The following is a 17,201-nucleotide window of genomic DNA, read 5'->3' on the forward strand; positions in this document are numbered from 1 at the left end:
CTTTCACTGTTGCAGTACCATCTGCTTATGAGAAATGTTGTGCAGTTGTTGAAAACACAGTAAAAGTCTGTGCATAGATTTAGTTTCCTTTTACCATGTTGGTGGTAAACTGTTGGGAGAGTCTTTGATTTTGCTGTACACTCCTCACACCTACCCCCCAGAAAAAGATTGAAACAAAATTTTGGGAAAATGCTGTAGGGAAGTTAAAGATAGTGTATATAGTAATGGCTGGGCTGGGGTTGCAGGGTTTGGAAGCTGAAATACAACCTTTGAAGTTAATGTTGGAGGAGAGCTAGGGGAATCTGAAATAAGATAACTTACCTCAGTAATTAAAGATAATTGGAATTCTCTGCCTGCAGAGTATGAGCGTATCAAGTAGTCTTTTTCACTATTAAATACTGATCAGACCCATCCAAAACTTGAATGTCAGCAAGCTTTAACATTCATCCTGTAGCAAAACTGAATAAGGGAGCAATATTTTTCTATACAAGCTGTTATCCCATAAAAAATGTTTTCCACAGAGAGAGTTGAGTATCATATACTTTAGTTGTCTATCACTGTGTAAAATACAACTCCTTTCTTTGTAGTGCCAGTGAGTGTTTAAAAAAATCTCCTTGCAAGTTTTGTCTTGGTTTGTGGATAGGTGTGGTATGGCATGAATGTTTGTTGTCTTGTGTTAAAACTGAGTTTTATTGCCTGTTTCTCCATAGCACGATAAACAAAGAACAGTTTTCAAAAAGGAAAAATGATACACTGGATCCTGAACTGTAAGTATTGCTGTTGCACTTTGAATGATGCTTATTTCATTATAATTATTTTGTAAGAGATATGCTATTCATTCGCAGTCAGCTTTGTCTTCCAATGTTTTCCAATTTCATGTAGCTCTGTTAGCTGGCAAGGGCTGCTCAGTAAGCAGCATATCTGGCATTGTGTGCTGAGAACCCAAACCACAGCACAACTGTACTTCGGAAATACATAGCACTGGATGTATGTGCTGAAATTACACCATTTTGTTGTGTCGCATGTAGATTCGACGGAAGGATGAATGCAGATAGCTCTGCTTTGAAACCTTGTGGTAAATGCTGAAGTCTCAGAACTGATTTGAGTCATTGGCAGTAGCTGTTGGTGCTGTTTTTTTCTAGCAGTTGTATGTTACAGGCCTGTACTGGAAGGAAAAGTTGTTAAGTTTTGAATCAGCCAGTTCTCGTCTGTACTGTTCTGGAATCAGAACTGTAGTCATTCAGTAATGTTAAGATGATGGTGACTCAGCAGCTTTTCTTTATATTCCTGAGAGAGTTTTTTGAAGCTACTTTATGTGGTCCCTCCACTATACACCTATGTGACTACTCTGCGAACATTATCTTCATTCTCAAATGAATCAGCAAAAAGGATATTTATTATTCCCACACCATCCTTCTAAGGGCATAAGAGTCAGCCAATTCTTCTGTTATACAAAGACCGTGGGAAGGAGAAAATAGTAACTTGATTCATAACTTTTCTTTCCCTTTGTTAAAGTGAAGATTAAGCCTAACACTAGAATATAAACCTAATTTACAGTATGATACTACATGCTCTATGCAGATTACAACTATTCAATCAAAGTCTCAAACTCATAGACAGGCATGTTCAAAAGGAGTCAGATTGTCCCGATACCTGAAGCAACCTTAGGTATTTTGGGGAATTATATTCACCAACATCTGGGAAGTAGACCATATCACTTACCTCAGTAGTCCTTAAATCTCTGCTAGTCTTCTGAAAGTGACTTGGATATTGCTTCTGTTTTCTTCCTTCCCACCTCTCTGCAGTATATCTGCAATGTACCCCAGGGTTTGCAGTTTACAGATTTTATCCTTAGAAGGTCTTCACTTTTAAAGAAATGAGTGGATGGCAGTAAGACAAGCCAATGGTAATAATAATGTGTCCCTGCATAGTCTGCCTGATTTGAGATGACAGGTTCTTAATTCATTCTGGAGGCTGTTCTCAGCATAGATGTACCTTCTATGTTATATAGGCTCTAAAACCTAAATGCTAGAAGTCCTCTAATTAAATATTACAAAATATACAAGCAAGTCATTATACTACTAACCTTTGCTCCCCTTTGTGCTTTTTTTTGCCTTCTGCAGATTTGTTGAATGTATAGAGTGTGGAAGAAAAATGCACCAGATCTGCGTTCTTCATAATGAGATAATCTGGCCTTCTGGGTGAGAAATTTCTCCTTATTAAGTAGAGAGCATATTTAGTATTTACTATAGCTAGTGCATAAACTTCCTTATATAGGTTATGTTTAAAAGAATGTCTAATGGAAGAAGTTGCATTCCCTGAAAATTTTACACAGTCTATAGGATAACATCAAATTTAGACATCATATCTGACTGTGTTGTGTGCTGGTTTTAATCTTTAATGTTTCTAACATTTCTTTGTGTGGAAGAGGGCCTTTCAGCCTTTTATGTTTAAAGACACTAGCCCTTCATGAAAAGATGTTTTTAGTTCTGGTAACAGTTTGAGTGATCAGTTTCTGTACAAACTATACTGCTTTGTCATTTTCAAAAAAATGTTGTAACAACTGAAGAATTTAGCAGGTGAATTAACATTTTTGACCTCGGTGATCATATTTAATTTAAAAAACAATATAGTCTTGTTTAGATGCTTCATGGTTCTTGATCAACATACTGGGTTTTCTTCTGATTGATTTAAAAGCTTTTCATAAAAAATTTTAAATTATATGTAGGTAAAGTTCTAGAAGAGCTTAAATATGTCGTTTCTTGACAAGAAATCTATGAGAAAGCATTCTGTTGTCCCATCCACATTGCTGTGGAAGAGCGTGGACACCCTGTAACTGAGGAATAATCATAGAATCATTTCAGTCTATGGTGTATTTGGGCATTTAAAAAAAAATCAGCCTTTTGCTTAGTGTTGTGGGTATCTCATCTTCAACATAGACAGCAGTTTGAGCTGCTATTGTTAGACCTGCCAGTGGAGACTGTTTCCTGGGCTTGCAGGTGGTGACATGGGTGACTGACAGGAGATGCAGCCCCTGGAGCTTAGATCCTCCTCTGCAGCTCTGAAACAGTTGAGCTGTTTCTGCTGGCACTGTTCTTCATGCTGTCTTTTATTTAAAATTTCAGTTATTGTATTTCCCAGACCAGATAAGTTCTGGTGAAGGATTTTGCTTCTAATGGTAAGGTACTAGAGGACTTGATGATCTGACTTGGGGTGACTTCACTGTCTCCTATTTTTTGCTTCAGCTTCGTCTGTGATGGATGCCTAAAGAAAACAGGAAGAACCAGGAAAGAGAACAAATTCTCTGCTAAAAGTAAGATTCTGACACTTGCACCAACAAATTTAAGTAATATGTTAATGGAGAAGAGGTGGCTTCTATGCTTGTTTTGCATTTATTTCAGTTTTTTGGAGTTATAGGATACTTTTGGTCAATTTTGACCTCAGTTCTGTGATGTTCAGAATGATACTCTGTCGTAGAAGATTAATACACTGTTTTAGAGCACTTCTACTGCAAGATACACATCCTTTTATCTCAGTTGCAGTATTGATAGTGTTGTGAAATAGTTGCTGTATGACTGCAGTCTAACTTAAGTTTATGATAACGTGTTTGTCACTGTGACTACCACTGCTCTTAAGAGCTTTGATGGAGATCAAGATTGCATCACCTGGTGACAAAACTCTCTATAGACATTTCCTCTTGATCAAGGCAACTGGTTTGATGGCTGTGTAGGAGGAAATGTGTGCAGTCATTGTCCATCTGTTCTGTAGACAAAATAAGTCTTTCAGAAACTTCTTAGGTTTGTGTACTTCTTATAAATAGTGAGGATTTATGTTTCTACTGAAATAAAAAAAATCCCTAGCCAACCAATAGCATCAAAATTCAACAGACCATTCAGTGAATGGTTTTAACATCTGAGTCTTTTTTCAAAATCTCCAAAATCAAACTCCCTAGATTCAGGAGGAATACAAGGGTTCTTTTACCATTTCTATCAGTTTTTGTGTCTAGCAACCTGAAAGTATTGCATACTTAACGTAGTAGAGTGATCTACTTTTTAACAAAAGATGTCAAATGGGGAAAATGAAAAGCTGATTGGTAGATGTGTAACTCTGCCAGAAGTAATGGCTAGTCATGAGGCAGGCCCTGTTACACCAGAAGTCTTATGTTCCCTTTCAGCTTTAGGTTTTTGTTAACTAATTTTGTGCTTCTTTAGTTTTCCTTCCATTGTTGAAATATATTGTTTTGGTAATTTGGTAATTTGGCTAGTATGGCTTTATAGACAGAATATACTTCCAAATGCAATGTCTACCTCTGAAGATATGTCTGAGAGCAGTGTTTTGTAATCCAGTTTAAGTAACTAATAACTTCTATTCAGGAGGAACCTTAATTGTGATTGACTTTTAAGACAGATAGAAATTGGTTTGAAACACAGATTCTTCATTCGTTTAAATAATGTATAAGCCATAAATGTGCCTGCAGGGGAAAAGCAGCTCACCCCATCTAGAAGTGTTAGGGTTTAAAGGTAAAGCTTTAATTTACATTAAGATACTGCACGTGTTAACAGTCACTCTTCGTTTAACATCTGAGTAGAGAATTCACATATGAACAGTTCAGAGCTGTATTTTTCTCCTGCAGGGTTACCAGCTACAAGACTTGGTACCTTCCTGGAGAACAGAGTCAATGATTTCCTAAGACGACAGAATCACCCTGAGGCAGGAGAGGTTACAGTTAGAGTGGTACACGCATCTGACAAAACTGTTGAAGTAAAACCAGGAATGAAAGCAAGGTATGTTCTTTCCATTTCTAATTTTGCTTTCTTTTGGGGGATGTGGAAGTTATTTGTACTTACATGATACTCTTTTGATTAAATAAAATTGTTTAGGTTGGAAAATACCTCTAAGATCGAGTCTGACTGTTACCCTAGCACTGCCAAGGCCACTGCTAAACCATGTCCCTAAGTGCCACATCTACATGTCTTCTAAATATCTCCAGGGATGGTGACTCAACCACATCCCTGGGCAGCCTGTTCCAATGCCTGATAGCCCATTTTGTGAAGAAATTTTTTCTAAAATCCAATATTAAAAAAAACTCTTGTATTCAAAACCTCATCACCAGCCAGTTCTTGACAAACAGATGTTCCAGCAGCATATTAATTTGTTATGATGTGGGTCATCTTTTTCATGGTAAAAAGTGGATGCCCTGTATTTGAGTAGTCTGTAAGTGTTTAAATTTGCACTAAAATTAGTAGCGTGGTCCTCATCTGTTGCCTTCACTAGTAACATGCGTTCTCTAACACGCGAACATACGTGGTATTCCTCTTTCCCCTCTAAACTGCAGGTTTGTGGACAGTGGAGAGATGGCTGAGTCTTTCCCTTACCGAACAAAAGCTCTTTTTGCCTTTGAGGAGATTGATGGTGTAGACTTGTGCTTCTTTGGGATGCATGTGCAGGAGTATGGCTCAGACTGCCCTCCACCCAATCAAAGGTGAGGAACTGCATGAAGGTCGATTTAATTTGGTACTCTCTCAGTTGGGTGAACTTTCTGAAGTTCTGTATAGAGCTTCCTGTGGCTCCTGTGAGACTCTTAGTGTTGTTAAGTTCTAGAAACAAAGTAGCTTCTGCAGGGAGTAGGTGAGAGTTGCTTCTTACTGAGAATGCTGGCTGGCAGTGTCACCTTAAGGATCATTTATCGATATTCTCAAGGAAGGGATTGTATAATTTTAGGGAGATGAGGCTAGGATATCAAAAGGAGGCCAAGTTTCTAGAGGTAAATTAGGATCAGAGACTTTGGAGACTGCTGTTGTAATGGATGCTTCAGATGTATAAAATAACATGAATAAACTTGTAGAACCACTTTGAAATCTCTCTTCCTCCTCATACCTTCTTCGGTTTGTTTTTTCTGTTTTTAGGCGAGTGTATATATCTTACCTTGACAGTGTTCATTTCTTCCGCCCTAAATGCTTGAGGACTGCTGTCTATCATGAAATACTAATTGGATATCTAGAATACGTTAAGAAACTAGGGTAAGTATGTTTTTAACGTTTTCTTCTGTACAGCATTTGTGATAGGTAGTTTTTAGTGCAAATTAAATTACTACATTGTATAGTTCAGAATATGGTGCCTAGGTATCATATCATAGCAACAACTGTACATAGTTGACAAAGGGAAGAGACAAAAAGGGGTTGCAGGCTTTTCAGGAAAGGCTTGTGCTTCAGATATTTTTAGGTTTCCAAACTCACATAAACTTTCTTAAACCTAAGTAGAAAAAGTGGACTATTATCTAGTCCATAAAATTTTGCTGTCCATGTTGCTTGTAGTGTAGTCCTTGTGTAATGCTACTGCTTTAATTAGGTCATTCCTTTGGACTGGCAAGTAAGTTCTTACCCATGTTTATAAGGAGAAAGTTAAGTGTATTCTGTCTGTACTGATTAACTCTGTGATGGTTGTATAAGGTCCCTAAGGAATCTCTTGCAGAAGGAGTAGTTGAAATTGTAAGAAGCTGAAGAGTTAGGAGAGAAAGAGAATATACTTGGGACAGCACAAAAGAACAAAAAACAACTGAAGTAACGAGAAAGGTGGAAATCAAATGACTGTGATTACTGAAGTAGAAAGGGCACTGAAGTAAACATCAACCTATTGTCAAAGGTATCTGGTGTAGCTTGGCAGAAAGTTATTTGTGAAGAAATTGTTAGGGACTATGTTTAAAGCAGGTCCTTGAGAAAAGTTAGGGGAGTTGAAATGGAGGTGAGTGGTACTGTCTTCAGTGAGAATTCTTTAGTACTTCAAAAGCATACATTAGGATCTTTCTGCTTCTTTTGTTGTGTATTTTCTAACCTGCAAGTCTGTACAACTGCTGTACAGAGCTCAGGCCTCAAGTTTTACTTAATGTTGTTTTCTGTGCTAATGGGTAACATCAGGATCTCATTTTGGGAAAACAATATTGGTCACGCAGTATCATCTCTCCGTTCTCAGGCAGAAGGAATGACAACTGGCTGCAGTTCCCAGGGTTTGGGTAGGGTTCTGCAAAGCTGTTTCTCAACATGGCAAGGATGGTTATTTTTCTCTAACTTGAGAGCTGATTATTCCTCCTACTGGAGTTCTTTTCTAAAACTAATAGAGAAGAACTGAAGATGAAGAAGTGATCTTTGGAGTTATATTCTCTGCAGCTGCTTCTATTTGGCTGTCATCTATCTTGATAGTATTCTAGACTGTGCACCCAATAGCATGGGTTGACAGGGACTGTTTATTCCCAGATAAAAGGGTGAAACTAATTGGTAAAACTGATTCTCAAAGTTAAAAACCAGAGGATTTCCAATAGAAAAGTGGAAATTCTGTGTTTAAGTAAATCTGTTCTTAAAATGTTGCTACATAATGAATTACTGCAGTGTCTCAAGCTTTTATAGTGAAATACCTCATCTCTGTCTTTCTCCCATTAGTTAATTGGGAGATGGCAATTGCAGGTCCAGATCAGGCTTCAATTTTTATCTAGGCTGGAAAATGAACACACCTTAGATATAGACTACTATATATATAGCTCTGAATTTAAAAAAATGAGTGAAAAGACGAAAAGATTATTGCCTAAACACTGGAATTAAAACGAACCAACACTGGAATTAGAATACAGAGCACTGTAATTATTGTCCATCTGGGAACTGCGGCCAACTAGGTGGTGATGCCACCTGGTGGCAGAGAGGAGAGCGCGCGAGTGTCGTCAGAGCCCACATGTCCCGTTTTTGTCTGACCATGCCAGGTATACTACTGGACACATCTGGGCATGCCCACCCAGCGAAGGAGATGACTACATCTTCCACTGCCATCCTCCTGACCAAAAGATACCCAAACCCAAACGACTGCAAGAGTGGTACAAAAAGATGCTGGACAAGTCTGTGTCGGAGCGCATTGTCCATGATTACAAGGTGTGTTAAGTGCATGCCGGGGGACATTGACCAATCTTGTCTTGCCTTTCTTCCTTGCCTTATTGTGCCTGATTCTTGGCGTTTACTACATTAGTTTTAAGTGAATTGAGCACTAAAAGTTTGGAGTTAAAACATATCCTCTTCAAAGCATTTAGCTTCTGAAATTGTTCTAGCAAGACTTTTGAAATGATTCCTTAGAACAAACTAAATTCTTGAGGAATACTGTAAAAGAGAGCAAAAGAAAATACATGAAATCTTAAATCTTCTTGTGTTAGATAAAATTGGAGGGTTAGGATGCTCATGCAGTTAGAAGTATGTAAAATCTTTGGAATTATCAGTACTTCAGCTATTGTCGATATTATAGTGGTTATATTGTCCCATTTGGTAAGTATGCATATTGAAATCTAGCACATGGTAATGATATTTTTCCTTCCAAGTGGGAATATTTGAAATGTATTTGACAAACTATAACTGATGCAGTGTTAAATCTGCACTTAGAATGTGCTCTCATGAAATGTATTGAAATATTAAGCTCTCCTCTGTTTGGTCTGCTGATGCCATTTTTGTCATTTATTGGGAACTTTGCCTATGGTTATGTGACTTGTAATAGTGGTAACCAATAGTGGGTTTGCTCTCTTTTAGGATATATTTAAGCAGGCAACAGAAGATCGTCTAACAAGTGCAAAGGAGTTACCTTACTTCGAAGGGGACTTCTGGCCTAATGTTCTAGAGGAGAGCATTAAGGAACTAGAGCAAGAGGAAGAAGAACGGAAGAGAGAAGAAAACACTAGTAATGAAAGCACGGATGTAAGAATGCTTCTGCTATTTCATGATCTAATGTAAAGTTGTGATTATATGTGACTAATTATAAAAAAAGTAGGGGGCCAAGGCACTTTGGTTAACTGGCCTTTTCACCTTTCACTGTAAGATAAATTTCAAATTTACAGTTTATAAATTAGAGCTGTTAAAATACCACTAAACTACATTTCAATGAACAGCAGCTGTTCATATGGCTATAAACCTATCTAATTACCAAAGGCAATAAGGTTGAAACAGCTGCTAGTTGGATATTTTTCTGCTGAAATCCAGTTTTTATCCATGTTCATGTTGCCACTTCAGCCTGACTTGGAAGTGTTTTTCCTTAAGCTTTAGCTTTTGAATAGTGGCTAACTCTTTTCTTCTAACTTACATGTTCTAACACCAATCTTAGCAGATGGTCTGAGAAGGTAGTGGAGTGCTGTCAGTTAGTACTTGACTCTCAATAGGTTTGTTTACTAGCTTTGAGGTATTGAGGATCTGAAGCACAAATTACTGCTAAACTGTTGTTGGGCTACTTTAAACTAGAGAAACTTCTTTCTGGTGTCTTGTGTAGGGGTTTTTTTGAGAATGTGCAACTGTGTTTTCACATTCCACAAAAATAAGGCATGCCTCTTAATTCAACAATAAATTTGAAAGTGAACAGATGCAGAATTTATGCATCTGCCTATCCTTGGATCTTCTAAGCTTTTATGGTAGAGGTGGTGAATCTAGGATAAGGTTAGTACTTTTGCTCACACAGTAGTACTTGTTAGTTAATTCTGTTTAAATGCTGCTGCTTTGTCACCTTATCAGATACTAGATTTTTGTTGGGGTTTAGAATTTTTTTTGCTAAAAGACCTCTGGATCAAAAAAGTTAGGTTTAACATTACAATTAGAAATTGTGCTTCTCCTGTGCTGCTTTTTGCAATGCCTTCTTTCAAGGACTTAGTTCAATCTAAGTGCAAGAGTAACATGGGAATTAGGCAACTGGATATCAAATTTGCATTAATTAACATCTTTCTTAGCAAGGTATTGTTTGTTTTCCACGTGGTATAGCTGCAAGTTCCCATCTCTCTAATACACGAGAAACCTCTCGCGAGGAATTGCTCAGCACTCTGTGTGAGATTGGTCAACATTTAGTTGAGCCTTCACAGCAGTTTGGCCCCAAAATCCTGAGGTGGAGCAAGCTTGCAGAACATTACTATTAAACCTTTATTATTAAAAATATTTTTAACTCTTCATTGACCCTATGTTTTACCTCTTGAAAATGAGGCAATAATAAATTGTACTGTCAAATGAAGTGATAATCATTCATGGTCACTGGAAATTTCCGTTCTGGCAGTTATTTTAAGCGTAGGAAAAAATGCTTATTTGGATAAGAATTGCTTTGATCCTTGGTCATCATATGCTGTCATGTTTTGGGGGGCCCTTTGACCAGCCCAGTGAGGAATAAATGCTCATTGCTAACTGAATGTAGTTGAAATTAAGCTGACCTGTTTTGTTGACTGTTGCAAGATGTGACAGGAGGAAGGTGAATGCTAGAAATAGCACTGCTAATGTCTTTTGGACTCAGAACAACAGCTTCATATCAAAATCAGTTTAGTGCAGTCTATTAAAACTAAATCTCTTGGAAAGCTGTAGGAAACTAAATTTAGGTGGTTTAAGTCTTTCTTACTTCTGGTTAGTGTGGTATCAGTTGTACTTTTCATTTATTTTTATTTTTGAATCGCACTGAGAATTCATCTGCTGAACCCCTTTGTGATTGTCCAAGAGGTTCTTCAGTGTGCGGCTGTATCAGACAAACAAGTTTCATTAAATAATGTTTCCCTTGCACCTCTTGAGCATTTATGCTTTCAGTATTTTTAGATGTGTGTCTTGCTGATCTTGATATCTTTTGGAGTGATTCTAATGGAATTAATTTAATGTTTCTGGGGACCCTGATAAGTGTCTTCAGAGTAAATTATTGTGAAGTGTTTTGTCCTGCAGTTACAGAATATTTGAAAGTAATAAAATGCTAAATGTTACTTGGATACCTGACATGAAATGTCTTTAAAATTACTAGGTGAGCAAGGGAGACAGCAAAAATGCCAAAAAGAAGAACAATAAGAAGACAAGTAAGAACAAGAGCAGCTTGAGTCGTGGCAATAAGAAAAAGCCTGGCATGCCCAATGTGTCCAATGACCTCTCCCAAAAGCTGTATGCCACTATGGAGAAGCACAAGGAGGTAAGAGTTGATTGAATGAGAAATATGTATTTTACTTCAGTAAAGAGGTGTACAAAGCTTTGATACTTCAAACAGTCATGCCCTGTAAATTATACAGGTTTGGCTGGAGAGTTGAGAGGCACACCAGACAGATAAGTGCCAGTAAGTCTGGGTGCTCTTTGCTGCGAGGGCAGTGGGGATAAATGCAATTGCGCTCGGGCAGAACTTCCTAACAGTCTAGATTGTCACAACAGTTTTATGGTTCAGTCCAGTCCCCCTTACCTAATGCTTCAGAGGAAGGTGAACCTGCAGGGCTCCCAGAGGTCTGAGATTTCCAGGTCCTTACCAAGCACACCACCTGGTGACGTGTCATTCAAGTGTTATTTGGTCTTGGAATTGGACTCTCTGTGTAATGAGGGTTTTTTTATTTTTTAGGTCTTCTTTGTCATCCGTCTCATTGCTGGCCCTGCAGCCAACTCCCTGCCCCCCATCATTGAACCTGACCCACTCATCCCATGTGACCTGATGGATGGGCGTGATGCTTTCCTAACCCTTGCTAGAGACAAGCACCTGGAGTTCTCCTCACTACGAAGGGCCCAGTGGTCAACCATGTGCATGCTGGTGGAACTGCATACACAAAGCCAAGACCGCTTTGTTTACACCTGCAATGAGTGCAAGCATCATGTGGAGACCAGATGGCACTGCACTGTCTGTGAGGTATGTTTGGTGAAGTCTTCCCTGCTTCTGTCCCTGTATCTTTGTGCCCAAAGTGCTTTTTACCTGAACTGATTTCTCATTGTTAACTGATGGAAAAAGATCTGTACAGTTCATCCACTGGCAGTAGAGAAAGAAAGGAGAGAAAACATTTTCCAGAACAAGCAGTTCTACTGATCTGCTGCTTGGAGTGATTCCTGTCTTCTACTTTCAGTTTGTGGAGAGCTGAAGTAGAATTGTGTTTCCTGTAGTTCATTTGAGGTACTGCTGCTTAAGCAGTCGGGAACTGTAGCAGTTGCTTGAGCTGTAATGGTAGGATGAGCTGATTTTTCTGAAGAGCAGTGCATACTTTCTTCATGAAGAGTCAGAAGTGTTGGGCTGCACTATTTCTGTAAATAGGGCGCTCTGCTGGTTTTCTGGGTTTTGCTATGCTACAAGTCACATCCCAGTACTTGGGCAACTCCTCCACTACTCCAGACCACTGCACTCAATCTTCAATGCTGTGCCTTCCAGGAGCTGGACTGTCATTGACTCTGGCTTGAAACTTAGGTTTTTTGCCTGCTGGAAGGGAATAGCTGTCTCAGATTTGGTTCTGAAAAGCTCTGATTAAAAGCTGATGATTCCATTTGCTCTGGTTAAAATAATATATGGTTTTATTTTCTGTTACATACCAAAAAATAAATTCTAAATTAATGACTCCTGAGAACTTGGGTCTTTTCCTTAAAGATCAATTCCTGAGCCCAAACTCACGTGCTGTCACTTTCACAGAAGGTAAATGCTGTTCTGTTCCTCTCTCAGCACACACTGTTGTTTAACTCATATCTGCAAACTAAAAATGCAGCTTTCATTCTCCTCCTTTGAAAACTGGTACCTCTTCTGCCACTCTTGCCCTCTTCTTTTGAAGCAGGAGCAGATGGGCAGCTATTTGTTCCTTGCCTCCTTCCTCTCCTTTCTTACTGGGAAAGAAAGGGGTTTTTGTGGCCCAGCTGAATAATGTGTGGCTTATTATCTCAGAGCAAACTTGTTTTTCAAGGTATATGTATTTGTGTAACTTTCAGATGCCTGTACACCCACACACTTTCCCTGGCTATAATTTGGATTTATTCCTTTCCTAGTACCTCAGTATGGCATAAAAGATTGAATTTTTCCCTTAGAGCAACAATTTGCCTGGAACAGACTGGGAGTAATTTGTTGAGGCGGCATGACATCATTTATTCCTTTATTGTATGGAGTCTCAGGAACACTGATAACTCTTCCTTTGTTGTCTTTCCAGGATTATGACCTGTGCATCACCTGCTATAACACTAAAAACCATGACCACAAGATGGAGAAATTAGGCCTTGGTCTAGATGATGAGAGCAACAACCAGCAGACTGCCACCACCCAGAGCCCTGGTGATTCCCGCCGCCTGAGCATTCAGCGCTGTATCCAGTCTCTGGTCCATGCCTGCCAGTGTCGGAATGCCAACTGCTCACTGCCATCCTGTCAGAAGATGAAACGGGTCGTCCAACACACCAAAGGCTGCAAACGCAAGACCAATGGAGGGTGCCCCATCTGCAAGCAACTCATTGCTCTCTGCTGCTACCACGCAAAGCACTGCCAGGAGAACAAGTGCCCCGTGCCCTTCTGCCTCAACATCAAACACAAGCTCCGTCAGCAACAGCTTCAGCACCGCCTGCAACAGGCGCAGATGCTCCGAAGGAGGATGGCGAGTATGCAGCGCACCGGCGTGGCAGGCCAGCAGCAGGGATTGCCCTCGCCCACACCAGCCACCCCAACGACTCCAACGGGCCAGCAGCCCCCAACGCCACAAACCCCACAGCCCCAGCCTCCGCCTCAGCCTGTGTCGCAGCCTCAGCCTGCTCCTCCCAATAGCATGCCACCCTACACCATGCCAAGAACTCAGCCCCCCAGCGCTGTGTCCCAGGGCAAGGCAGGTGGCCAAGTGACGCCTCCAACTCCACCCCAGCCACCGCAACCACCAGTTCAGGGTCCTCCTCCGGCAGCAGTGGAAATGGCCATGCAGATCCAGCGGGCAGCAGAGACCCAGCGCCAGATGGCACAGGTTCAGATCTTCCAAAGGCCAATTCAGCACCAGATGCCCCAGATGCCACCTATGGGAATGAACCCTCCACAGATAGGCAGAGGTCCTAGTGGTCATATAGATCAAGGAATGGGGCCAGCGGGAATTCAGCAGCAGCCGCCATGGGTGCAGGGGGCCTTGCCCCAAGCTCAGCTGCAGCCAGGAATGCAGAGGCCATCCATGATGTCAGTAGCCCAGCCGGGTCAGCCAATGAATATGGCCCCTCAGCCAGGGATGGGTCAAGTACCTGGCACTGCTCAGCCCAAACAACCACCTCTGCCCCAGGCGGCCTTACAAAACCTACTGCGGACTCTCAGGTCTCCCAGTTCACCCATGCAGCAGCAGCAGGTGCTTAACATCCTTCACTCCAACCCTCAGCTGCTGGCTGCTTTCATCAAGCAGCGGGCTGCCAAGTATGCGGGGTCCCAGAACCCGCAGGGCATGGCAGGTCAGCCTGGCATCCCACAGGGGCAGCCAGGCCTGCAGCCACAGCAGGCCATGCAAGGGCAGCAGGGAGGGGTGCACCCCAACCCAGCCATGCAGAACATGAACCCCATGCAAGCAGGAGTGCAGAGGCCCAGCATGCCCCAGCAGCAGCCACAGCAGCAGCCGCAGCAGGCCATGGCTGGGATGAATCCTCAGGCGCAGCAGATGAATATGAATCACTCGGGAATGGCTCCCCAGTTCCGAGACCTCCTGATGAGACGGCACCAGATGATGGAGCAGCAGCGCCACCAGCAGCAGCAGCAGCAGCAGGGAGCAGGACCAGGGCTGGGGCCAGGGATGGCCAACCACAGCCAGTTTCAGCAGCCCCAGGGCGTCGGGTATCCCCAACAGCAGCAGCAGCGAATGCAGCATCACATGCAGCAGATGCAGCAAGGAAACATGGGACAAATAAGCCAACTTCCACAGTCCATGAGTGCAGAGACAGGAGCCAGTTTGCAGCAGGCTTTCCAGCAGAGGCTACTTCAGCAGCAGATGGGGTCCCCAGCTCAGCCCAATCCGATGAGCCCCCAACAGCACATGCTCCCCAACCAGGCCCAGTCCCCGCACCTCCAGGGCCAGCAGCTCCCTTCATCGCTCACCAATCAAGTGCGTTCTCCGCAGCCTGTTCCCTCACCGCGGCCCCAGTCCCAGCCCCCCCATTCCAGTCCATCCCCTCGGATGCAGCCTCAGCCTTCTCCACACCACGTCTCCCCGCAGACCAGCTCCCCACATCCAGGACTGGTAGCTGCCCAGGCTAACCCCATGGATCAAGGGCACTTTGCCAGCCCGGACCAGAGTGCAATGCTTTCCCAGCTTGCTAGCAATCCTGGCATGGCAGGCCTCCATGGTACAAGCGCCACGGAACTGGGGCTCAGCTCCGAGAACTCAGACTTGAATTCAAACCTTTCACAGAGTACACTAGACATACACTAGACACATTGTAGCATTTTGGGAGCAAAAAAAAAAATTTAAAAAAAAAGAAAATAAAAAACTTATTTTCTCAAGACTTTTTGTACTGAAGACAAATTTTTTTGAATCTTTCTTAGCTAAAACAACATTTTTCCCTGGAACACATCTGAACTCTGCAGCAGTAGTTTGTGGTTTTAAAAGCAAACCTACAACGAACCTGAGGGACAGTAGAGTACAAAGAATATATTTTTGTTATGGCTGGAATCATAACCAGTCCTTTTTCTTGGTTTTTTTTTTTCCTCGTGTGCGTTGGGGAGGTTGGGAGAGGAGGATGATCTTTTGGTTGTTCACCAAAGGATGCCCTGCTCATACCTCCAATAGGTTTTATTTTTTTTTAAATTAATGAAAATATGTAATATTGATAGTTATTATTTACTGAGGCAGATGGTAAACATTTTCCCAATTCTGGTTTTTCTTCATGTCACTGCAAAAAAACCACCACAAAAACAGAACAACAGAAAAAACACAGGAGAACCTTTTCCTAAAACCGGAGGACAAAAGGGGTTAATGTTGCTTTAAAAAAACATTACATATATAAATATATATATATAAAAATAAATACCAGTCTTTTCCTCTTTGGTTGGAAATATGTCAATTCTTTGAAAAAATGTAAAAATATTAAATAACTCAGTCCCCTCCTGAAGTCTACTTTTGTCCTCCAAGAATTTTCTATACAAGAGTCTGAGCTTAAAAAAAACTTCAAGTATTAAAGTAATTTGTACATGTAGAGAGAAGACAACATTTTTGCAAATACACAGGGGCAGCTGCCAAATGGATGTAGTATATATATTGTGGTTTCTGTTTTCTTGAAAGAATTTTTTTCGTTATTTTTACATCTAACAAAGGAAAAAAAAAACATAAAAAAGAGGGTAAGAAACAATTCCAACGGGATTATTTCAACCTGAGAAAAAGTCCCTGGGGTTTCTTCTTTATGCTTGCTTTCTCTCTCCCATGCCCCTTTCCCACCCTCTTCCACTTTCTGTAAAACTTGAAAATAGAAAGCAAAAAAACCCTCAAATGTTGTAAATCATGCAATTAAAGTTGGTTACTTATAAATAAGAACTTTCGATCACTGTATAGACTGTTAAAAATTGATTTCTTATTACCTATTGTTAAATAAACTGTGTGAGACAGACAGTCTGTTTTTAATGTTTCCCTTCTCTCCCACATGTGTTGCTTGTTCTTAAAATGGTGGGGGTAGCGGAATATGTGCTACTTCAAATGTTGGCTATTTAGAAGTCGGAGAGCTATTTAATGTATATGACTGTTTTAAAATGCAAATCTCTAATAAGGGATGTGGAGTAATAATTAGTCTTCTAAGCGGACTCTTTTGGTACAGCTCTGCATTCGCGTTGTTCCCGGCATGTATCTTACCAAAGAAACGAGGTCTGACCTCGACAGTTGTGCCAGTCAGCTGTACCCCACCCTGCTCACACAGCTCGGGAGCAGCTGATCTTCAAAGGACCTATTTTGCAGTTCGAAATGAGAACTATTGTTTGGATATGTGATATTAAAAGATCCTATTTCACTTGTAACACATTGTGCGCCTTTTGGCACTGAAGTTGTGAGCACGAGGTAACCCTGTGTGCATGTCCTGCAGGCGCTGCACCGAGACGGCATGTGGGTGCCCTGTCACCCCGTGTTGGATCTGCTGACCTGCCAGGTATAGGGGATTTCCTCAACAGGAATGCTGGAGCAGTGGAGCATGCACGTAGTAAACCCAGTTGTGTGCTGCCCGTAGCTGTGTGCACGTGGAGTTAAACCTGTCGTGCCACATTGTTGTGCGCTGGTCATCTTGTATGTGGCTGGTTCATTGAGGGCTTCCCAAACTCCAGCCTTACACTGTGCAGGTGCATACAGTGCTGACTGCCTAAGGAATAACTTTCACCAGGGCCTTATGCATCTGGAAGACCCAGATGTGACCAGAGCACAACATCTGTGTAACGCTGGTTGTGTTGTGAGCATCAGTGTATGCGAGATCCCAGACAAACAACAGGAGCAAGCTGACCTTGGGAAACTGCTGATGGAAGAAGAT

At 41.3% G+C, this 17,201-nt stretch overlaps 1 protein-coding gene across 1 annotated transcript in view; it reads left to right on the forward strand.

Annotated features, from left to right (window-relative positions):
* Positions 1-15,670, forward strand: part of EP300 (E1A binding protein p300) — a 57,840-nt gene extending 42,170 nt beyond the window's left edge. The window contains exons 21-31 of the mRNA XM_064655188.1: positions 711-767; positions 2,124-2,201; positions 3,246-3,313; positions 4,634-4,784; positions 5,336-5,482; positions 5,907-6,020; positions 7,748-7,913; positions 8,556-8,720; positions 10,774-10,935; positions 11,350-11,631; positions 12,902-15,670. Coding sequence (XP_064511258.1) covers positions 711-767; positions 2,124-2,201; positions 3,246-3,313; positions 4,634-4,784; positions 5,336-5,482; positions 5,907-6,020; positions 7,748-7,913; positions 8,556-8,720; positions 10,774-10,935; positions 11,350-11,631; positions 12,902-15,130 — 3,619 coding nt within the window. The 3' untranslated portion in view covers positions 15,131-15,670. The remainder of the gene's footprint in view (positions 1-710; positions 768-2,123; positions 2,202-3,245; positions 3,314-4,633; positions 4,785-5,335; positions 5,483-5,906; positions 6,021-7,747; positions 7,914-8,555; positions 8,721-10,773; positions 10,936-11,349; positions 11,632-12,901) is intronic.
* The last annotated feature ends 1,531 nt before the right edge of the window (positions 15,671-17,201 follow it).

This window comes from Pseudopipra pipra, chromosome 5, assembly GCF_036250125.1.
Source record: "Pseudopipra pipra isolate bDixPip1 chromosome 5, bDixPip1.hap1, whole genome shotgun sequence".
Taxonomy (NCBI): domain Eukaryota; kingdom Metazoa; phylum Chordata; class Aves; order Passeriformes; family Pipridae; genus Pseudopipra; species Pseudopipra pipra.